We start from the raw sequence: 20,365 nt of genomic DNA, 5'->3' as shown, positions 1-20,365 counted from the left end.
AATATGGAAAAAAACAAAACTGAAAAAACCTGGTCGAGAACGCGAAAAACAACAGAGTACATGTGAGAAAAGACTGCGACACGTGGGGGGGCGGGGGAACACGAAAGAGAGGGTACGTTTTTCCTTTTTCTTTTCGTTTTGGAAGGAGTGCAAGAAGCTTCTTTTTTGGTCACTGTTCGTGTGTGTCGCTTTGTCTGCGCTGTTTTTTTTTAAAAAATTCATTTATCTGTTTGGTTTTTTTGTCCGCATTTGCTCCCCCCCCCGCGCCATTTTTGTGTGCGCGACGGGGCTGGGTGAATGTTTATTGCGGATCTGGCTTGAACTCCTCTTTCTCACGTTATCCCCGACTTTGGATTTGTGGTTCCGCTGTTTTGGTCCCGCGCGCTCACCGTCGTCACCGCAGCAGGGGGCAGTCGAGGAATCATTTGTTTCCATTTATGTAAAGCAATGTTAGTTGACACGCAGTTCTGTATATGTACGCACGGAGATGTATTTCTTATAATGAAGCAGAGGGAGGAGGATTTATGAGGTAAGAAGGTTGAAAGTCTGTGAAGGCACAAATAAGGTTGCAACAAACCGTCCAAACACACACTGGAAGAGGAGCAAAGGAATCGCGTGTTTGACGGTTTGTTTGTCTTCCTTTTTTTTTCTTTGCTTTACTCCTTTAATTGCTTCACTCGCTCCTGGCGACTTCTCTGAAAAGGACATGTATGAGTGTATCCGTTAAGGGACTCGGAGCGTATGCGCCTGCGCCTTTTTCACTTTTCTGTTTCCTCATACACACTGCGTACGTCTTGTTTTTTTTTTTTTGCTGAGGTGGATGAAGGTGTCTGGAGAGTCCCTGCAAGGGCTGGTCTTGGGGTTGGCACCATATTCTCAACGAGGTGGCTTTCCTTTTCCTCCTATTCTCAAATCTTGGTAGTTGTTTTTTGTACTTGCTGCGAGGGTCGCAGGGCTGCGAGGAGATTTCTAGCTAATAAGCAAAAACAACAACACCACAAAATAAGGAACGAATGGTTGTTGCCGGTGGTGGTGTTAGCGATGCTGGTAGGAGGGAAGGACTTAGGCAGATGCAAAACACCCATATACCGGCGACTACTTGGCCAAACAGAAAACAGTCGCAGGAAACTGCGCGACAGGAGGAGTCCACTTATGCGGAAACTGGGGGCTACAAAACACGTATTGGTCACAAACTTTCTCCGTTGAAGCGACACTGTAGGTGCCGGCGGTGGAAGCGCACAGCTTCTTCTGCGACGCGGTCCAACAAGGGTATGGGTTTGATTGGCTCATCTCCGTCAGTTCCCATCACATACAATTCGAAAGAAAGTTCCTTAGCTGGAATAGGCAAACCTGACGAGGGTACATTGCACATATCACAGCCGCTTATTCCCTTCACAGGCAATGAGTGCCGGGAGATTCTTTCTCAGACGGAGGGCGCCCAACTAGGTCCCACGCAGGGAAATTATTCCGTCCTTTTTACTTCCAGGTTTGCCCCACTACAAAGCATCGGCACTATGCGCGAGGTGGAGGCGAATTCGGCAGAGTGTGGCGTGAAAAGTCCGGAGGGAGAAAAGGAAGAGGAAAGCAGCCCATTTGGTCAAGTAATTACGAATGGCTTACTGCGGGAATGGATTGGAGGGGAAGATCCTACTTTGGCATCCAGTGCTGAGTTTCGTCTGAATACAAAGGTTTTAACTGGGGTGGAGACGATGGGCGATAGAATGCCACACCTTCAGTCACTTAAATTGAATAATTCCTATATACCGCAGATTAGACTGCTTGGAACAAAGTTTCTGAGACTGAAACGACTTTGGATTGCTAGTTCTCAGCTGGAATCCCTGAGCGGCATTGGAGTATGTGCCCCTGTTTTAGAAGAGTTGTATGCTCCGTTTAACTCTGTGCATGACGTCATGCCCCTCTTGGATTTGAGTGAGACGCTAGAAGTGGTGGACCTGGAAGGAAATGATATTCGGGATGCTTCTTCATTAATGCATTCCCTTCCACTTCTACGAAATGTAAAATACCTAACCTTGCAGGGAAATCCTGTGGCTATAAGCTCCTTCACATCGCCGTTGTCGAAGTCGGCTGAAGCAAATCCATTCACTACAAGTTCTTTTCGTGACGCTGTGCGATCCCTTATGCCTAACCTTCAGTACTTGGACGACGTTGCCGTTAACCTGACTGCGGACTTGGAGGCCAAGGAGGCTCCTTCTGTTTCTAAGGGCGCCGGAAAAACAGAGCGAACTTCGGTGCATGTTGACCCATTAAACGTGACTCTCTCTGACGAGTATATGTTTCTTCAGCAATGCATACGGGAATGTGGGTTTGACGAGCTGGAGGCGGCTATCGCAGAGGCCACACGAGGCATGTACTCGCGACCACAAACTTCTTGTGGGGAAGCGCGACCTCGGTGCTCCGCCTTGGTGAGCTCACAGAAGTCTCAGCGGCCGCACAGCTCCTCCCACACCATCGGTCGCTCATTGGCGGCCCCCAATTATGGCCTCGGTTCTGCATGTCGACGGCCTCCAGCTGGAGGTGGTGGTGGTCAAATCACTCCAGCACCTCCTGCAGCATCCTTGCGAACGGATCGTGTATTAGTGAATGGTGTCGTTCGTCTTCGCAGTCGACTTCCTCCATTATCAACGGCAACAAAAACAAGTTCTCGCGTTACTAGTGGTAACAGTTGTAGTAACCAGAGCGGTACCAGTACAGGTAGTAGCATCGGCTGTGGTTACAACTCTTCTAGCCTAAATTTTCCGTCTTCCGCTTCAATACAAGCAGAAGTACCCACCAAAGGAACAGGAAAAGAGGAAAATGGACGATTATCGGATGGGAATTCAGGAGTCTCACCCTTGTTGCTTGCAGGTATGGAGGAGAATATTGAGACCCCACTCTTTGATGAAGCCGAAGATGAGTGGGATATGTACAAACAAAACTTGCTTCGCCGCATGGATTTCAGGGGATCCGCTATGCAGCGTTGGTCTAAGTACTTGGGCAGTGAGAGTGCTGTGTATTGCCATGTGGACCATGACAGCACGGACTCGTCAGCCTTTTCACACACTCCTTCTACCCGAATAACATCAGTGAGCAGTGGTACCGGGTTACTTCAGTTTTCCCAGAAGGAGCAGGTGACAGTTGTGCCAGAAGCAACAGAACTTTGTGGTACAATAACCACTAGACAGATACACGATAGCAAGACAGACGAGGCAGAAGAGGATGCTTGGCGCGAGGAACTAGTGCGGTCTGTTGTACGATCACGGGCAAGCACGGCTCGTGTAGCTTCAGACAAGGAGTGCCTGCGAGTTGGCGGTAAACGCACTTCCAAGGCCGGGGAATTGTTGGCAGTTAAGGTTGTGGGGGGTAATGATAAATCGCTTTTTATTGAATAACAGAAAAGGAGAGCGGAGGTACATGTGTATATATAGACACACGTGTATTTGTATCTAGACTACATTTTTTTTTTTTTTGGTGTATCCGAGCACCCATCCTTGTTTTTCTGTGTGTATCATTTATGCGTGTGTGCGCGCACACGTTGACGTGGGATAAAACTGCGCTTGTGTGCAGAAAGGCATGTCACAGACAACCCAGCTGCGGCCGAGCGAGGAGCAGCGAAATATATAAAGGGACTGAGGGCAAGGAGAAATTACAGGGAAAGTGAGATGACGCTTACAGGGGCGTACATTGGCAAGTGTAACACCGGGCGAGGAAGAAAAGAGGCAGAGAATGGAAAGTACTAGACGTAATAAAATGTTTTAAAAAAGAAGGGGTGGGGGGTGGAAAGCCCAGCCACTACACGCTGCATGTAAATAAAATACATGAACGAAATATTGAATTGTGAAAAGTGGACGAATGCATGGAAGACCTGTGCGGGTGTGTGGAAATGATGGGTCACAGATGTTTTTCAGAGCGTACACATCTCTGTTCTTGTGCGGCTATGAAGCTAATTTGCGTATATTCGTTTTTTTTTTTCCCCCTTCTACCATTTTTTTTTGTTTTTTTGCTGTTGTATGGGAGGGATACTTCTGCCTCTCACTCCTTTCTCTCTTCTTTTTTTTTTGTTCTTGTCTGCTGTAGTTCTACATGGTGATGCCTTCATTTATTTTTTCTTTTTGTTGCCGCTGCTGGCTGTTGACTTATTGACACCCGTTGAGCAAAACCACCCACGTTACCGCCCTCTTTTCTATGGCGTGGGACGTGAGCACATTTTTTTTTTTTTTGGGCGTTGATCTGGTAGCACTTTGTCTCTCTTATGCTGCTATTTTTTTTTTTTTCCGCTCTTCCCATTGCAACTGTTTTGCGTCTGCATGAGTAGCTGCACCAGCCTTATCAGGGGATTGGAACAATGGCATTATCGCCTTTCGATGTGAAAGTCGAGGTTGAATTCGAGCGTTCTTGCCCGTTTCGCTTTCTCGTCCAAGATGTGGTTAAAGCAAAGAAATGAAGATCTGTGTTTCTTGGGGCATTCCACCGTGTCACAGCACAGTTCCAGACTGAAACAGAAGCGATATAAACTATGAAAACAACAAACTAAAGGCGCTCCCGCCTCCAACGGATTGCTGCCGCCGTCCATATCGTTGCAGGCGGTGGGCAAACCAGGTTTTGGGTGACCGAGCACGCCACAAAGGAACCGAGCCAGCGGATGACTAAAGTAACGCTCGGCGCCTCCAATCTCCCCAAAGCCAAATTTGTCTCGGTGAGCCGCAAGAGATGCACTCGAAAGGGCGTGCTCCGGCGCCTTCTGACTCAGGCTGCTACGAAACCTCGGCGTGCTTTTGTGCCTGGAGCTTCCCTTGTCGTGAAACATGCCAGCATGGGCGCCGAGTAAGCTGCCTAGCGGCAATGGTAGTGGGACAGCGCAGGCGCCGCATCTCGTACCGAGAAAGCTCTGGAGGCGGGTTCCTCTGCGTCCTTTTCGCGGCTATCATTACTTTGTTTTTTAGGGTGTTGCCGTTGGACGTGAGTAAACAATCCCTGGCGGGGCTTGCGCCGTGTCCCGCATGTCGTACGGAGATGGGAGCGGGGGCGCCCTTGGTGGGGGAGGAGTTTTGGGGCAGCATATGGGGCTGAGCGCAGTGGCCACAGGCTTGTGGAGTGCGTCCTGCAAAGCATATGTCTTTCCACACGGGTTGCCGGGGAGGAGCCCTTCCACGTTCTCTGCCTTTCTGTGTCGGCAAGGGACATATTGATCCTCCAGTGGCACTACGGTTGTCGCCGGGTGCGCATTCCGCGTATACTGTGGGAGCCGCCACAGCGTGCTCTGTTTCCCGCACCTCGAGCGCGCCGCCCCCATATATCGGGGCTCCACCGTAGTGGCGGAGCTCTGTTCTGATTTTTGGATCGGCTGTCAGAAGCGCCTGCCGCTGACTACATGAACCGGGAGCGGATGGATCTTTGCAGTAACTTGTTTCGCCTTCACGCGTCGTACCGTCTTCGCGGCGTGACACACCCGCGCGCAATAGGTCCATTCGGGATGCTCTGGGTCGGCGGTAACACCGAAAGTGAGAATCCCTCTCGGTTGCAGTGCGTTCGGAATGCCGGGCAGGGGACGGTCTGTATGGACTTTGCAAACAGGTATGCGAGTCCAGCTGGAGGTGTATATGTGTTTGAACAGTACGAGCATTGTATTTGATTGAAATTGGGTCTTCAGTACGAGAGATGCTGCCACACGTTGGAACGTGCATCTGTTGGACGGGAAATCTACCTCCTTCGTCCCGGGCCTCCTCAACACGGCGCCACGCAAGGCCCGAGTACCGTCGCTGCAAGCCAACAGCAGGTCAAATGGACTAATTTCTGGATTTTGATTTCCCTCTTTGCGAGGTGCTTAACCCCAGCACCATGTCAAGGCGGCTCACGGCTTTATCAGGGACTGGCCCATACATGCCACATTGAAATATACATATATGTTTGCATGTATGAAGTGCGCATGTACATTTGTCTGTTTTAGAGTACGGTGAATGTGAATTGGGCGCCAAAGATTATTATTATTTTTATTTTTTTGCTGCTCTCCCTCTTCTTGGTTTTAACGATAGGGTTGTGACAACTGCCAGAAGTAACGAGGCTTCTCTGTGTGTGAGTGAGAGAAAGAGAGAGTAAAGGGGGTGGAACAGATTGAGACTAGGAGGGTGATCAAGGAAAATGCCATGTGAGGGTTGTGGACTGTCGGAGGCCGCGATGCAGTGCCCGACGTGCAAGAAGTTGGACCTTCCGCCTAGTTATTTCTGCACGCAGACTTGTTTCAAGGACCACTGGGCCGATCACAAGCCGAAGCACACTCAGTCGGTGCTACCTACGATTCCCACCATGACGGAGGCGGCGTTGAATGCGTTCAACTTTACAGGGAGTTTGCGTCCTGGCAGAATAACACCACGTCGTGCGGTGCCCTCTCACATTTCTCGGCCCGATTACGCGGATCGCAGGGACGGCGTCTCCCCCGCGGAGGAAAAAGAAAGAGGTTCGAAGGTGAAGGTGTACAATCTTCAAAGTCTGCACGACGAAACTAGAGAGACGACGGAGATTCAGCGGGTAAAAACGGTGTGTCGTCTCTCACGCGAAGTGCTTGATATTGCCACAGCGGCTGTGCGTCCGGGCGTGGCGACAGACGAGATTGATCGTATTGTTCATGAGGCCACTATTGAGCGGAACATGTACCCCTCCCCGCTAAATTACTATAACTTTCCCAAGTCCGTGTGCACCTCTATCAATGAGGTGATCTGTCACGGCATCCCTGATTCGCGGGAGCTGCAGGAGGGCGATATCGTGAACATTGACGTCTCAAGTTTCCTTAACGGGTTTCACGGGGATTTGAATGAAACTGTCTTTGTGGGTAAACCAGACTCCGATAGTGTGCGCCTCGTTCATTGCACATATGAATGCTTGTGTGCTGGCATTGGCGTGGTGAAGCCGGAGGCACTGTATAAACACGTGGGCGATGCTATTGAAGCCCGTGCTGTTCAGTATGGATGCTCCGTAGTACGCACATACACAGGTCACGGTGTTGGGCATCTATTTCATACAGCTCCTACAATATGCCACTATGCAAATAACAAGAGCCTTGGAATGATGCGTCCTGGTCATGTTTTTACCATTGAGCCTATGATTAATTTGGGCACTTGGCAGGATGTGACATGGCCAGACAACTGGACAAGTGCTACACGAGACGGAAAGCGCAGTGCACAGTTTGAGCATACGATGGTTGTCACCTACGACGGCGTAGAGCTCCTTACCGACTGGACTGATGGTATTCCCACGTACCAGAAACAACTCGAGGGGTGGAATATACCCCTTCCATTCCCCAGCCATGTTGTAGCGAAGTCAACATGAGGCACCTTATGAGTTGGTCGGTACACACACATACACCGATGCATATATGCATACATATATGACAGATTCTATGGATGGAGGCTCCGTTGGGTATTGTATGCATATCTGAATGTGTGCATGCATGCCTCTGCTGTATTGGTTTTCCTTTTGTGTTATCTATTTCTCGCTTGTATATATGCGTGGAATGCGGAGGAGGGAACAAGGCATGTCAGTGTTGTCAGGACATGGATGTTGGCTGGATATTTTAAAGGAGGGAAGGGCTCCCTGAGAGGAGGGGGCGGCATACGTAAAAGGTTGAGTCACTCTTAACCACAGCAGCTATCAAGAAAGAAATAAAATCCCCCACCCCCACCCAAAAAAAAAAAAAAGAAAGAAAAGAAAAATAAACAGAAGAACGGCCAATAACTCTCCCATGAGACGAAGTGGGGTACCGTACTCGTGTTTGTGTTTGTGCAACGCAGATGCGTAGTCGCTTCCCTGCCCTGTAAAAGGCAATGGTGTTGATCATTTCAAAATGTTTGCCCTTTTTGTTTTTGTTTTGATTTTATTTTTTGGATTTGCGTGAATAACAACAATGAACGAAAACGTACATGTGTTCAGGTGTGTCCACAGGCGAGAGTCACATTGGGGACGGTAGATAATCCCTCGTGCTGTAGGCAGTCGGGGGTGCGAAACTGGACAATTGGCAGGGGGAGAAGTAGGAAACAGAGGAATACACACAAAAAAAAAAGAGGCAATACGAAGAAGGAAAAAAAAAGGACTGGAAACGTAAAACGTTGAAGTGCATTCAGCTAAAACGGGGAGGTATGCAGCGTGAAATCATCAAGTGGCTTCAGTCGCTTGACCTATCTTATCAGGTCCGACACCCACGGCAGGACCTTTCGAACGGTTTCACGCTTGCCGAGATTGCCAGTCGTTATGACCGACGTATTGCGATGCACAGCTACGTGCCTGGGTGTTCCACGGAGTGCAAGCGACGCAATTGGAAAGTACTGCTGGGGGAATTGAAGCGGCTTGGTTGCACCAGTGTGACGGCAGAGATGGCGGAGGCAACCATTCAAGGGAAGCCGGATGTGGCCCTGATGGTGCTGGACTGTTTTTATGAGTTCTTCTGTAATCGACCGGCGCCACCGCGTCTGACGGAGAGGAATGAAAAGAACAAGATGCTACTTTTGAGAGCAATAGACGCCGCACGTGCTGCCACAACTCATTCGGTGGCGACAACTCTGGAGCCTAAACCTATATCGTTGCAATTTATAGAAAACGATGAAATTACGCTTGGTAAAGGGATACAACAGCCCGGGTTTGCACGGCCGACGGCAGCTTCGCTCTTACATGTAACCAATAGTGATGCACGGAATGCGGTACTCGTCGCTGCTGTTCCTGCGGATGAGCTGCGGATTCTGAAGTGTAATGAGAAATTGTTGAGCGAGCACAAGATGCTTCATAAGGCATACCGGTTCGCGGAACCTCAACGCTTTGCCCCGGTAAACCACAAACGACTTGCGACGCTTGAAAAAAAAGCTGGAAAGGCTGGAACAAGCGTCAAAGGGTCCCCGTGTGACCATGGAGTCTCTGCGGACCGGGTGTCTGTGGTAGAGTTGAATATGTTGAACAAACAGCTTCTGAGTGCGCTGCAGCAGCGGGAAGCTTATGACACTAATAATGTAACAGACTCCAGTGAGGAATCGCGGAATGCGGCGGTTGTAAAACTGCTTGATGCATGTGGAAATAATCTTCGTTTAGGGTTCTCAAAGATGCTGGGCGCGACACTAGAGTCCAATGGTTTCACGGAATTTCTTGCTGAACTAAACACTGGGAATGAGGAAGAAGACCTTTTGAGCTTTTTTGTGGGTCGTCGTGAGGAGATGCCCTTTTCGGCCGTTGTGGCGTGTTGGTCGACCTTGTTAAACGCAAGCAATGGTATTGTATCAACCTTGTGCATACGTCCAACGGAGTACATGTATATTTTACGGGCCTTACGCTTTATCTTTACTCCCGACACAGTGCGTACTCCACTGCTGCATGTATCAGCGTCGCCGGAAGTGCGCGTATCGCAGAAGGGAAGCTCCGATGCGGGCTCTACTCTGACGCATGATGTTTGCCCCTTCACACACAGCATGAGCGTGCCGGATACCTTCCACCCAGTGACAGAAGAGACGCATGCACCGCAGCAGATCGTATTATCAAATGAACGGGTTTTCAATGTTACATCGGCGTTTTTGTGGCTTTGCAGCATTGGAGAGGCCGTAAATGCCGTATCACCACAGCTAGCGTGTTCACTATTGATGAACTATTTTGTTCCCACTGCGTCTCGATTTTTTTGTGCTTCAAGTGTGGCAATTTTAGAAGCGCTAGCGCGTGTTGTTGTGGCGCATATTTGCGGTGATAGTGCTGCACGCGAGAAGAGGAAATCCGTGGTAACTCCAGATGAAGATAGGGAACAACCGCAGCTGCAGCCGTCAGAGAAAGTCGAGTGGAACGCAGCGCTGCAATTGACGTCGCTCCTAGCAGGACCTCTAAAAACAGCTTTTGTTGGGCGTGAATCCGCAAACTCGCGAAATTCCGTATCTAAAGAGACGCAATACAAGCTGTTTTTGTTTCATGTGCTACGCCTTGCACGGGTTCCGCTGAATACGAATGACATTGAACATGAGGTGCCAACAGCTGCAAAGGCAGAGGTTCAGCACGACGCGGCAATAACGTTGAAGGCGTTGGTGGCTTCCGTGTCCCCCGTTGCTTCTCCTTCAACACCAGTGGAATTGTGTGCGGGTGGGGTTCTTGCCTCTCTTGGGTCCTCCTCCATGCAGCAGCGCTCTATTGGATTGGCGATGCTGATACAATTTCTCGCATGGGATCGGTGGGATTTGGCCATGGATCCACTGCTGCTTGTCCTGAACGACGTGAAGCAACGGGGCACCTTTGGAGGTTTTCTTCAACGTGCTGCGGAGGCGTGGGAAATGCGGCTGTTGCTATTAGAGCTTCTTACTATCACCTTCCGCAAGATCTTGTATGTTTTTGCAGAGGCGTCGGAGACGATGGATCATGCGGAGTTGAAGGCCCCAGCCTCCACCAATGAGGAGAGGAGGCTATCTGTGGCGGATGCCATTAGACAGAAAATTCACCTTACTGACGTGGAAGAGGCGACTGTGTTGTGCCTAGAAATCTTTTTTGAGGCTCCCCTGCTGCAACGACATTTAGCGTTGCAGATTGTGGGCGCTCGACTTCTTCCGGATGAGCAGCGTAATGTCGCCGCCATGTGGGTGCGTGGACTGTTCCTATTTTCCGTGGAACAGTTGGAGTTTATGCTTCGACCACACGAGGCGGAACCGCTCCACCTGCAGGATTCCACGTTTTTATCCCAGCATCGTGTACATGGCGTCCCCTTACGACTTCCTGGCGTTCCCGCAATCGGATTGGATGAGGAAGGCGAAGCTGGCTTCCCGTCTTCACCGCCGCACCAGTTGAGATCTGTAGAATCTCTCAAAGAGGCCGTCTCCTCTGTGCATGTTTTGCTCGGACGTGTGGAACCTGCCTACATTGTCTCTCCGCTCAACCAATCGTGGGATACGTTCAGTGTTGTGCAGGCTACGCTAATGTTTGAGGATATTTTGACCAGCACACAGGTTTTTTCTGTCGTCCTGGCCGCGATTTTGAGCCCTCAACGACGTGAGGCACAACGTCTGAGGCTCCTGCGGAACCTTCGCGCCGTTAGCGGCGGCGCATCCTCAGCGACGACAAGCACAACAGAACATGTCGGAGACGAGGGAAAGGCGCCCCCAGATGCAGTCGATGTGGAGGGGGATGCGGGGGAGTCTGCATTGAACGTCACATTAAAAAGTTTGGTGGCAACCTACGACCAGAAGAGCACGGTGGGTAAAGAGATGGAGAGGGGAGTGGAGACGGCTCGAGAGGATGCTGCTGGAACACTGGCGGTGAGTGACACCAACGTGATTGCCGCGGTGGCGAGTGGAGCGGGGGACGAAGTCTCCGATGTGGCAGAGAATGAGGAGACAAAGAGAGAGATAAGAGAGGAGGAAGAAGAAGAGGTCGACCCAGCGACTCTTCTGGAGCGTCATGAAAAGGCATTTTGGATTTCGGTGCTGAGGTTGTTAAGAGCACAGTTGCAGCAGTGCCTAACGAGGAGGCTGTCGTTGGAGGAGCAACGGAAAAAAAAGAGGCAGTTGTTGGGAACAACACCGAATATGGATCCATTGGCCTCTGTCTGCCGCATTACGCGGACCGACTCCGCAGCGCGACTGAAGGAACTGGCTACAGGTGTACTTCTTACCCTCTACCACCGCTATGGTGGTGCTGCGGCTGAGGCGATGTCTAAAGAGACGTGTCTGCTCGAGGCGTGCCAGTGGCTTGATAAGGTGTAGAGACGGACGCATGCGAAGGTCGCCTAGCCGCACAGCTATAGGTTATCATGTGGTTATATGTCTATTTTTCATTTTCTTTATTATTTATTTCGATGCATGTACAAATCACTACAAGTGCTGGGGACGAGGGAAGCACTTGCGTCCCTTACTAAGGGAAGAAAGTTTTTTTTTTTGCTTTTATTTGCTCTCTACATTGACGCTACAGGGCGGTGAAACTTTTCTTGCTACTTGCTTTGTGTTTTGTTTATCAAGTAGAACAAACCTACCTTTGCGTTTCTTATTATTTGCTCTTTTCTTTGGGTTATGTTGGACCGCGAAATACTTTTGGAGGGAATGAGCGAGGGAGTGGTACCGGAAAACGAAAGCAAAAGCGAAAAACGACTCAGGGAAGCGATGAAAACGCCGGCGCCATACGTACACACACACACACACACAAGGAACACCGGTTTAAGACAAGAAGGGTGGGGGTGGGGGGGGGGGAGTGACTGACGTGAAACTCTGGGAGGATGTCGTGAATGGAAAATAAGGAGGAATAAACGGGGTGGGGGGTGGGGGATCCATATTGTCATAGTACGCGGATAATGACAGAACATGAGGCCTTCCGCGGGTTGTGGCATCCACGTCGTGCTGGCCTGTGTATGTCTTCTGACTCTCACATTTGCTGTGACGCAGGTAGATGCTCTTACGGTAAGCTGCGAGGAGCTGTGGACAGGGCCAATTGCCACAAAACGATGTGGTGATCTGTCTCTCCAATAGACAAGGCATTAAGGACTATTGGAGGTATCATGTTTATTTTGGCGTTGCGGCACTTTTTTTTTGTTATAGTGCTGCTCATTATTCTCCCAGTTTTCTACTGCATCTGCATATGCAACGATAGCTGCTGCCGCAGTTGCTGCTTTCCAACGAGTGCGGCACTACATTATAATGGTCCGTATTGCTTGTCCTTTTCCGCCTTTATTGCCATCCTTTGGGGCCACCGGAGCGACGGTGGCTATTATTCTGGGCGCGCACACCGTGCACGTCGGCACAAGGAGTGCCGTCAACAATGACAAGCACATGACCACGCTTTACTATAACAACACAGCGAATCGGGGTATTCAGTATATGATTGTTGGTGGCGTCGTTGCGCCTTCCATTTCTAACAACATCCATGACATTTTCGACATTTACGACAGAGTGAACACCGACCTTGAAGACTTTGATATAAAGTGCCTGACATATTTGGATGATGCCATCATCTTCTACTGTCTTGGTTGAATGCCGTTTGTTTTTTTAGTTTACTTTTATTTTTGGTTTGTGTCGCATCGCACGCTGCTTCCCAGCGTGTTTTTCCTGCATGTATTATCGTGTTGGACGTGTCATTGCGCTGTTGGATGTTGTTTTTTTTTGTCGCGGCGTACTTGAGCAGTGCGTTTACTGGCGAGGTGTGTCGTCAGGTGGCGCGGGGGGCTGGAATCCTGCAGTGGCACGCCGTGCCGTACTTTGAAACGCACTTTAGATCCCAGCTTGACACCCTTGACAGAAGCATTGCCGACGTGGCCACGCCCCGTGTAAAGGGTGCGTGCACTTCGGTTGATGACTACTGCGATAACAACCGTGATTTTTCTATTGCGAAGGCTTTTTTTTTTTGCTCGGTTGCCGTCACTTGTACCGCTTTTAAAGAGTTGGTGGAGCAGGTGTCGACGCTGCTGGTGAAGCGGCCCGGTTTCTGTACGCCAAGCCTGTCTGCTTCCCCAGGCGTTTTTTTTTTTTTGCACCAGTGCCTTCTGTAGGACGGAGGGATCTGACATTTCTGCGGCCCGTGGCGGCGACGGCGTGGAGGTTATGCACAAAGTGGAAAGCTTTAATAATGAGATGATTGCGATGAATTTTGTGATTCCAATGAAGGATCCTGACATGATCACTGACACGTTGTTGCTGTCGATGGGAGCCTTTCGCAGAAATTTGCGAGGGATTCTGGATGGCTGGAGCAGGGTACTTCATCTGTATTTCCGTGCTTGACATCTACTCAATGCTGCGCGGTAGAGTTGCCTGGGCGAATACGTGGAGCTGCAGAAGGATTTCTGAAGGGAAAGTTTCTCCGGAAACACGTGGGCCGCGCACACACGCACGCACTAGGAGGATGGGGCGGAACGAGGAAGAGAGGAAAAGCATCCCTTCCCCGGTTGTGGTTTTGTTTCTATGCGATGGAATTCACGCCTTTATATTTGAGGCGAGACAACATCTTGACGTGTAAAGCGTGTTTTTTTTTCTGCGTATTTGCCTGCGCACGGTGTGGCACACACAGAAGGTGGGCCGCAACAACAGTGAGGGAGGAAAGCGTATTTACTTCCGCACGCAAATCTCGGCGCTTTGAGGGAGCAGGTGTATTCTTCTCTCGTGTTACTACGTTATTTAAAGGGCACATGTAGGTTCACGCGTGTGGGAATTAGCGTTGACATGTAACTCGTGCTTCACCTACCCGGGAAACAGAATTGAGGGCGAAAAGGGCAAAAGGAAAACCATAAAAATGTGTATGACTGATTTTTTATTTTATTTTATCACATTGTCGTTTAAGTTTACCAGTGAGGGGGAGATTGAGGGAGCTGGACGCCGTGAAAAAAGTGATGAACAAAGGCAGTGAGGACTGAATATAACGAAGCAAAAGCGAAAATTTTAAAATGAACGGGGACGGTGGGAGGGGGGAGGACGCGGGGTATTACGGCGCGGTCTGAAAATTGCAGCTGTTAAGGAGTAACTGTGAACACGAAGGTAATTTTGTGTTGTGAGTGGAGTAGAGGTTTAACACTGTTTTGTATACGAAGCAAAGGTGATCGTGATATATATATTCTTTTGAGTGGTTCTTTCCTTATATGCCTATGTGCCAGCATTACAATGGGATGGAGGTTGGAGGGTGAAGCCACCAGCCGTTTGTGCTATCGGCATATGTAATCTTCTTCCTGATGACTAACTTATCTTCAGCCCTTTTGAGTTGTTATCGTTGATGCTGCTGCTGCATCATATCGGCTGTTGTCTTTGCCTTCGCCGTTGCATGTGATTGTCCCCACTGATCTGGGTGACTCTAACAGGCAAGTCTCTAGGCGCATTTATCATTATAGTTGTTTGCCCTCTTTTTTATTTTGTTTTTGGTTGTGATTTAATCGTGAAGTGCAAAATCAGAGTTAGAAGAAGGAGTGCCCCAAGGCAACGAACGTCAAATGGATTTTGATGATCCTTCCAGTTCTGAAGGGGGTAATGTTGGGTCTCTCTCGCCAGTGCTGACTGCCAACGGAATGCCGCCGCCAGCGACTGCTGCTGACGCAGAGATGATGCCTTCGCGGACGCCATTGGGGCCTGTCGTGTTACCTCTTCCCAGGTCGAGGAACTACCGCAGTGGCCATGACGTTCAGTCCTTTGTATTTGATGACGACAACGATGATATTGACAACGACGACGGTGATGGGAATGAAGTGTTGGGATGTGGCCCGCAACCTGCCACGCATACTGCTTGTGAGGAGCCGATGCATCACCAGCTTTTTGATGTAGGTGAGGACTTGCGTCCCGCGGCACGTCATGGGTGCGATGCAGCGGGGAACATGGGTCGCCTTGGCCACCTCACGGAGGAGACATATGTTCACGAATCGTCAGAGAAGGAGGAAGCCTCAGAGGAAGAGGAAAAAGAAGTAGTCGAGGAGAAGGAATCGGCGAAAGACATTGTGACGAGTGACACTGGAGAGCTTGGATTCATTGAAGATGACAGGGAGTGGGACAGTGTGCTTGCACCGATGACATTGGTTGACAAGACGCTTTTGAGCTGTTTTTACGCCGGCGCATGCACCGATCACGAGGATAGCGAAGTGGAGTTGGAGAAGCCTGTCAGTATTACCGAAACGATGGTGAAGGTTATCTCACTCTTCTACTCAGAAACAGCTAGACCGTTTCGCGATGAGGCGGTGGAGCTGCCTCAAATGGCTCTCGATACACTGCGTCGTCTGGCATCGCACATGCAAAACATGCAGCGCATTCTCACAGAGGCCGGCTTGACGATTGATAGCCAGCTTGAATTACAATTTCAAGCGAACAGCGAAGAGGAATTTGAAAATGACACAGCGGCGAGTCAAAGTGGAGTGGATCTTCGAAAAGTGGTTTGTCGTGGAGTGCATTCAGTACATGTGGACTCCGCATGCCGTTTGATAGGGGTAATTGATATTGATGTATGCGCTGTGAGTCTCTCGGATGCGATTGCCTTCAGCAGTCTCCCTTTCTCACAATCAGAGCTAGTGGCAATTATAAAGTCCATCGTTCAGAAGGTCGGTGTCTTACATAATGCTGGACTTGTCCATGGATGCCTTCACAGTGGCAATATTCTCTGCTGCAGCGATGACGGGCGAACAGTGTTGACAGGGGCATGTGGTATTATGAGTAATCCGTTGCTTCCAGCCGATGCTTCATTTATTTCCCCACGTCTCGCAAGCGCCCTCCAACCATTCGTACAACTTGTTTGGAAACATGGTGGAGAGGTGCATGAAAATAATACACTTCCATGGGCGTCGGATCCGCTCTTTCATTGCGCTGTACTTGAGCGCTATGGGTGTACAAGGAATACCGAGATGCGCGCGCAAGTGTCAGATGACATTTATGCGATTGGCATTTTGGCGGTCTCTTGTTTGCTTGGCGTCCCACCGTTTCATTCCGCCACGTTGAAGGAAGTTGTTGAAACGCTGGCGCCGCACTACCATGATGGTCATGATGACAGTGCAGCCACTTTGCTTGGCAACGTGCTCGCAAGCGACTACGCCGTGCAGCGCTTTCAACTTGCAGGTTACACGGATGAATTTATTTCGACCGCCAAAGATTTTGTAAACACGTGTCTGCGCGCCGCCTCGAGCCCCGCCACAGCATCATCACAGATTGTGGCAACTGATTTACTGACACATTCTTTTTTTGCTGGGTTCTCCACCTCCTTAAACCCCACAAGGAACAGTGAGGAGGTCTCCATGTGTGATGAAGAAATGGACGAAGCGGCGCGGATGGACCGGACGATGCACTGTCTGATGTACCCCATTTTTATGGTCATTGAGTGTGCCAAGAAGAACTGCGGCACCACGCCGTTATTGTCGCGTTTGCTACGGAACTCCATTTTTGCTTCTCGCTGGGATGCCCTTCGGCGTTTTCAATTACATTTGCGTGAGGATGAAGCGGTGTGTGGCAATGACCCTACCCATGTTCTCTGGCCTTACTTGGGCTCCCAGAAGTTTTCGCGCTGGGACGAGAGCAATCTGCAGAAAAGCTTTAAGGAGCTCAAGGACAACCAAAACGAAGAAACTGCGGTAAGGTCTTTCTTGTACCAATCGTTGGTTGATCCTTGTGTACAGGTTTCTCAAAAAACAGCAGTTTGTAATGTGGCGATGTTGGCGAGCGTTGTAAAGTCCAAAGGTCTGCATGTAGATACAGAGGCGCATGCGCTAGTCTTCAGTAAAAAAACTGACGATCATCTCGTGCTTTATAGAGATGAGGTACCTACGGGGTATGGATCGTCTGTGGACACGCTTATTCTTTACGATTTAGAGAACTGCGTTGTGGAGATTTTGCTGAATTTTCGTTTTGTGGTACTTTTTAATCTGCGACGTTGCAAGCTTTTTCTTGGACCATGCTACTACCTCTACTGTGGAAAGGTCTCAGACTGTACCCCTGTCTTCGTGGCAAGCTCACATCTGTTAATGCAGGACGTCACCGGTGTTGAGTTTTACTCTGGCGGATGTTCACTTCCGCATAGCTCCAGTAATTTGCTGACAAGAAATAATGTTACCGTATTACCGTACACAATGGCGTATGCTGGGCTGACTGCCGATTTTGCGGCAGTTTCGCTCCCCCAAAAACACGTCTCTACCATGATACTTGGGGCGGATGTTATTGACTCAGCACCGTTTGCTTCACGGACATTCAAATTATGTAACATTCTACGAGGCGGGTTTGACTACCCCTACTCTCATGCATTGGTAGCCTTTGGTACTCTCATTCTTCACGAAAATGATTGTCTTAGTGACATGTTTTTGTTTTTCTCAGAGGCTGCAGGCAAGGCTGTCCGAATTGCACATGTTCACGGTGGTCATGACACCACTTCTGTCACGGTGTCATCACACCTCTCGTCACAGCACTCCGGACATGCGGAAAACGTGGGAATTGAGGCGAGTGATATCGCCGCAGAGAGAAATGGTTCCAACTGTCCTATCATATTTATCATGGATGCTGTCGGGGATTGCATCATAGAAGACTGTTCGCACTGTACGGTGTTTATTGTGGGTTCCTCAGGGAGTGTCTCCGTAAGGCACTGCTCGGAGTTGTGTCTCTTCCTTATGGCGAAGGAAGTCTTGTTTGAATACTGTGATCACGTGGAGGCATACTTGTTTGTGACGGAGTCTCTCCTTATGGATCATTGTTATCAGATGGATCTATTTCCGCTGGTATTGGAGGCGCCGCGTCAGGAGGAAATTATTGTCTCCATCATTGATAGATGCAGCGACGAGGCTCTCCAGCAGCATCTTGAACAGGCGCTGCATCAGAAGGATGAATGTGCGTTGAATGTGCTTCGACGTTTTGAGGGCGGCACCGACACGATTGACATGGAGGAGTGCGTAGATGTGCGCATAGACAGTTACTGCGAGCAGGTGATACTGGTGGACTTTGCGCCCACCGGTGTGCCGCCCTCAAGGTTTTTTGACGCGGCCTCTCATGGTTCACGCCGTGAGAAGCATTGGGTTGTGGTGCCATTTTTGCAGAAGGCGTGGAAGGGAGATGAATTCCCTACACGTGGTCGCGAACTACCGCCTATGCGTCTACACGACCTTGTCAATGCGTCTATTCTTCGTCTTCCTGGATCCCTGAACCTTCGCGCAGCTCGTGACAAGGCCTGCCCGTTGGTGGATGTCGTTCTGGAGTGTCTCTCGTATGGGGTGGTGCACCTTGTCGAGGCGGTAAAGACGCTCTTTATTCGTAGGTGCAAGGGCCCTTTAGACATCGTTGTGTGCGCAGCGAATCGTGTAGTTATGGAATCATGTGAGCACGTCACTCTTCAAACTGCCTGCGGCGCCTTCATTGCCAGGAACTGTCACGTTTGTCACACCGCACTACATGTAAACACCCCACCACAGTATGAAAACTGTACATTTATGCTGGCATCAACGCTAAACATCACCTCGAAGGACTTTGAGAGTTACCTGATGCGTGCCGGTGTGGAGGTGGATTTGAACCTTTTTGATAGTCCCGCGGCGCGCTCCTCGAATCCCGAATGGGACGCGCTTACTTTTGAACAGCTGTCGTCGAGTTCTGTCAATTCGGTGGAGAGGGCACGTTCTATACTTCACAGTCCTGTTACCCTCGTTCAGCCGCTGCCAGCCACGTGCCTTGGAGTCGAGGATGCATCGTTTCTTGATGTCTTGGAGGACCGTGTGAACCACGAATCAGCGACAAGGCCGGACTATGACAGGAACATCGTTGCAGCCTTGTCTTTTCTTTCAAGACGGCAATTGGCACAGGCTTCAGCGGCGAGTGAGTCGTTGAAAAGTGTGACGCGAGAGGCGATGCGTTTTGCCCGCTCACCCTCCCCGCAACCCACAATGCCGTCGACAGAGCAAGTGCAGGAGCATCACTTTGATCCTTTTGTTGGGTGCAGTGTGGAGGAGGTAATGCAGGAGCCTTCTGAGGCTGTGGAGGAGTCTTCACCGCTATCCGTTCCAACGCCGACGAGTGAGCTGCACCAGTCCCCCGCATCCAACCCGGACCTTATCAAGACTAATACTGGTTATCAAGACAACGACTTTCGAAGTGGTGGGAGCTGCAGTGGGAGCAAAGGTGGTGAGGCGCACAATGACGCGGACGCCCACAGCGGTGATGACACGGCTGAGGTTGTGGCTAATGTCGTTGCTGCTTCTCATGATGACCACGCTGCCGACGATGAGGATAATTCCACCACGGTTCGAAAATGGAGTCAGCCGCGTGCAAATAAAATGAGTGCTGATCGTCAATGCTCTACTGAAGCAAAGAGAGTGAGTTGCGAACCCTCTTCGCCTTCAGGCACCTTTGTAGATGGTCAAGTGAGTGATGACAAGGAAGAGAACGCTGTGGATCTCGTTCCGTACCGCTCTTTACCTGAGGAGGCATCCCTTGTCGACGATCGCATGAGTGCGACCGATGCTGTGGCCTTGACGCTTCGTCACAAGGGCGACGAGAGCGCGGGTGAGGGGTCCCCTTTGGCAGTTCCCCCCGCACACAGAAGAAAGGGTAGTGGGGATGCACTGTTAACGCACTCACCCCCGTGCCAGACATTGTCGGTAGAGGACAAAAACGATGAGGACAGGAAAGGCGGAAGCGACAAGAATGAGGAGTCCACGAGCACACCGCAGCAGGGCGTATTGGGGGGTACTCCTTCATTGCAGGATTTTATTCTTCAGGTTCACCCCAATGAAGAAGAGGCGGTACGCTCCGCCCTCGCCATGGTGGCTTCCAGTAGGGAAGCCTCTGCGTCTGCACGACGGGTAATTGGCTCCTCGACGAAGGAACTTCAACGACGGGTGGCTGAGGCCTTAAAGCGACTTCAGAAGCCCTTGTCGTGAGCGTCTCTGCTGAGGTCACAGAAGAGTTTTCAAGGCAAAGAACTCTCACTCTCCTAACCCCCCCCCCACACA

The 20,365-nt window shown here is 50.2% G+C and overlaps 8 protein-coding genes across 8 annotated transcripts, besides 5 other annotated features; 6 read left to right on the top strand and 2 right to left on the bottom strand.

The window, feature by feature from the left end:
- Window positions 1–626: 626 nt before the first annotated feature.
- Window positions 627–661: a sequence feature (A-rich).
- A 352-nt stretch (window positions 662–1,013) lies between these two features.
- On the top strand, window positions 1,014–3,389 carry TraAM80_00456 (putative leucine-rich repeat protein (LRRP); the record flags this gene model as incomplete). The annotated part of the gene is made up of 1 exon (XM_029377534.1): window positions 1,014–3,389. One exon carries the CDS (start codon window positions 1,014–1,016, stop codon window positions 3,387–3,389), a length of 2,376 nt encoding a protein of 791 aa, XP_029242603.1.
- Window positions 3,390–4,348: 959 nt separating this feature from the next.
- On the bottom strand, window positions 4,349–4,804 carry TraAM80_00455 (uncharacterized protein; the record flags this gene model as incomplete). Its single annotated transcript, XM_029377533.1, has 1 exon — window positions 4,349–4,804. One exon carries the CDS (start codon window positions 4,802–4,804, stop codon window positions 4,349–4,351), a length of 456 nt encoding a protein of 151 aa, XP_029242602.1.
- A 132-nt stretch (window positions 4,805–4,936) lies between these two features.
- Window positions 4,937–5,290, bottom strand: TraAM80_00454 (uncharacterized protein; the record flags this gene model as incomplete). Its single annotated transcript, XM_029377532.1, has 1 exon — window positions 4,937–5,290. The coding sequence occupies one exon, from the start codon at window positions 5,288–5,290 to the stop codon at window positions 4,937–4,939; it is 354 nt and encodes a 117-aa protein (XP_029242601.1).
- An 845-nt stretch (window positions 5,291–6,135) lies between these two features.
- TraAM80_00453 (putative methionine aminopeptidase, putative,metallo-peptidase, Clan MG, Family M24) lies at window positions 6,136–7,320 on the top strand (the record flags this gene model as incomplete). The annotated part of the gene is made up of 1 exon (XM_029377531.1): window positions 6,136–7,320. One exon carries the CDS (start codon window positions 6,136–6,138, stop codon window positions 7,318–7,320), a length of 1,185 nt encoding a protein of 394 aa, XP_029242600.1.
- A 354-nt stretch (window positions 7,321–7,674) lies between these two features.
- Window positions 7,675–7,715: a microsatellite.
- Window positions 7,716–7,844: 129 nt separating this feature from the next.
- Window positions 7,845–7,880: a sequence feature (A-rich).
- A 246-nt stretch (window positions 7,881–8,126) lies between these two features.
- On the top strand, window positions 8,127–11,702 carry TraAM80_00452 (spermatogenesis-associated protein 4; the record flags this gene model as incomplete). Its single annotated transcript, XM_029377530.1, has 1 exon — window positions 8,127–11,702. The coding sequence occupies one exon, from the start codon at window positions 8,127–8,129 to the stop codon at window positions 11,700–11,702; it is 3,576 nt and encodes a 1,191-aa protein (XP_029242599.1).
- A 416-nt stretch (window positions 11,703–12,118) lies between these two features.
- Window positions 12,119–12,137: a microsatellite.
- A 489-nt stretch (window positions 12,138–12,626) lies between these two features.
- TraAM80_00451 (uncharacterized protein) lies at window positions 12,627–12,959 on the top strand (the record flags this gene model as incomplete). The annotated part of the gene is made up of 1 exon (XM_029377529.1): window positions 12,627–12,959. One exon carries the CDS (start codon window positions 12,627–12,629, stop codon window positions 12,957–12,959), a length of 333 nt encoding a protein of 110 aa, XP_029242598.1.
- Window positions 12,960–12,965: 6 nt separating this feature from the next.
- Window positions 12,966–13,000: a sequence feature (A-rich).
- Window positions 13,001–13,075: 75 nt separating this feature from the next.
- Window positions 13,076–13,474, top strand: TraAM80_00450 (uncharacterized protein; the record flags this gene model as incomplete). The annotated part of the gene is made up of 1 exon (XM_029377528.1): window positions 13,076–13,474. One exon carries the CDS (start codon window positions 13,076–13,078, stop codon window positions 13,472–13,474), a length of 399 nt encoding a protein of 132 aa, XP_029242597.1.
- A 1,425-nt stretch (window positions 13,475–14,899) lies between these two features.
- Window positions 14,900–20,293, top strand: TraAM80_00449 (transferase; the record flags this gene model as incomplete). The annotated part of the gene is made up of 1 exon (XM_029377527.1): window positions 14,900–20,293. One exon carries the CDS (start codon window positions 14,900–14,902, stop codon window positions 20,291–20,293), a length of 5,394 nt encoding a protein of 1,797 aa, XP_029242596.1.
- Window positions 20,294–20,365: the final 72 nt, after the last annotated feature.

The sequence above is a fragment of the Trypanosoma rangeli genome (assembly GCF_003719475.1).
Source record: "Trypanosoma rangeli strain AM80 chromosome Unknown Tra_15.4_contig_00008, whole genome shotgun sequence".
Lineage (NCBI taxonomy): Eukaryota > Euglenozoa > Kinetoplastea > Trypanosomatida > Trypanosomatidae > Trypanosoma > Trypanosoma rangeli.
Note: the sequence above shows the minus strand (reverse complement) of the source record. Positions and strands in the feature narration are given on the sequence as shown.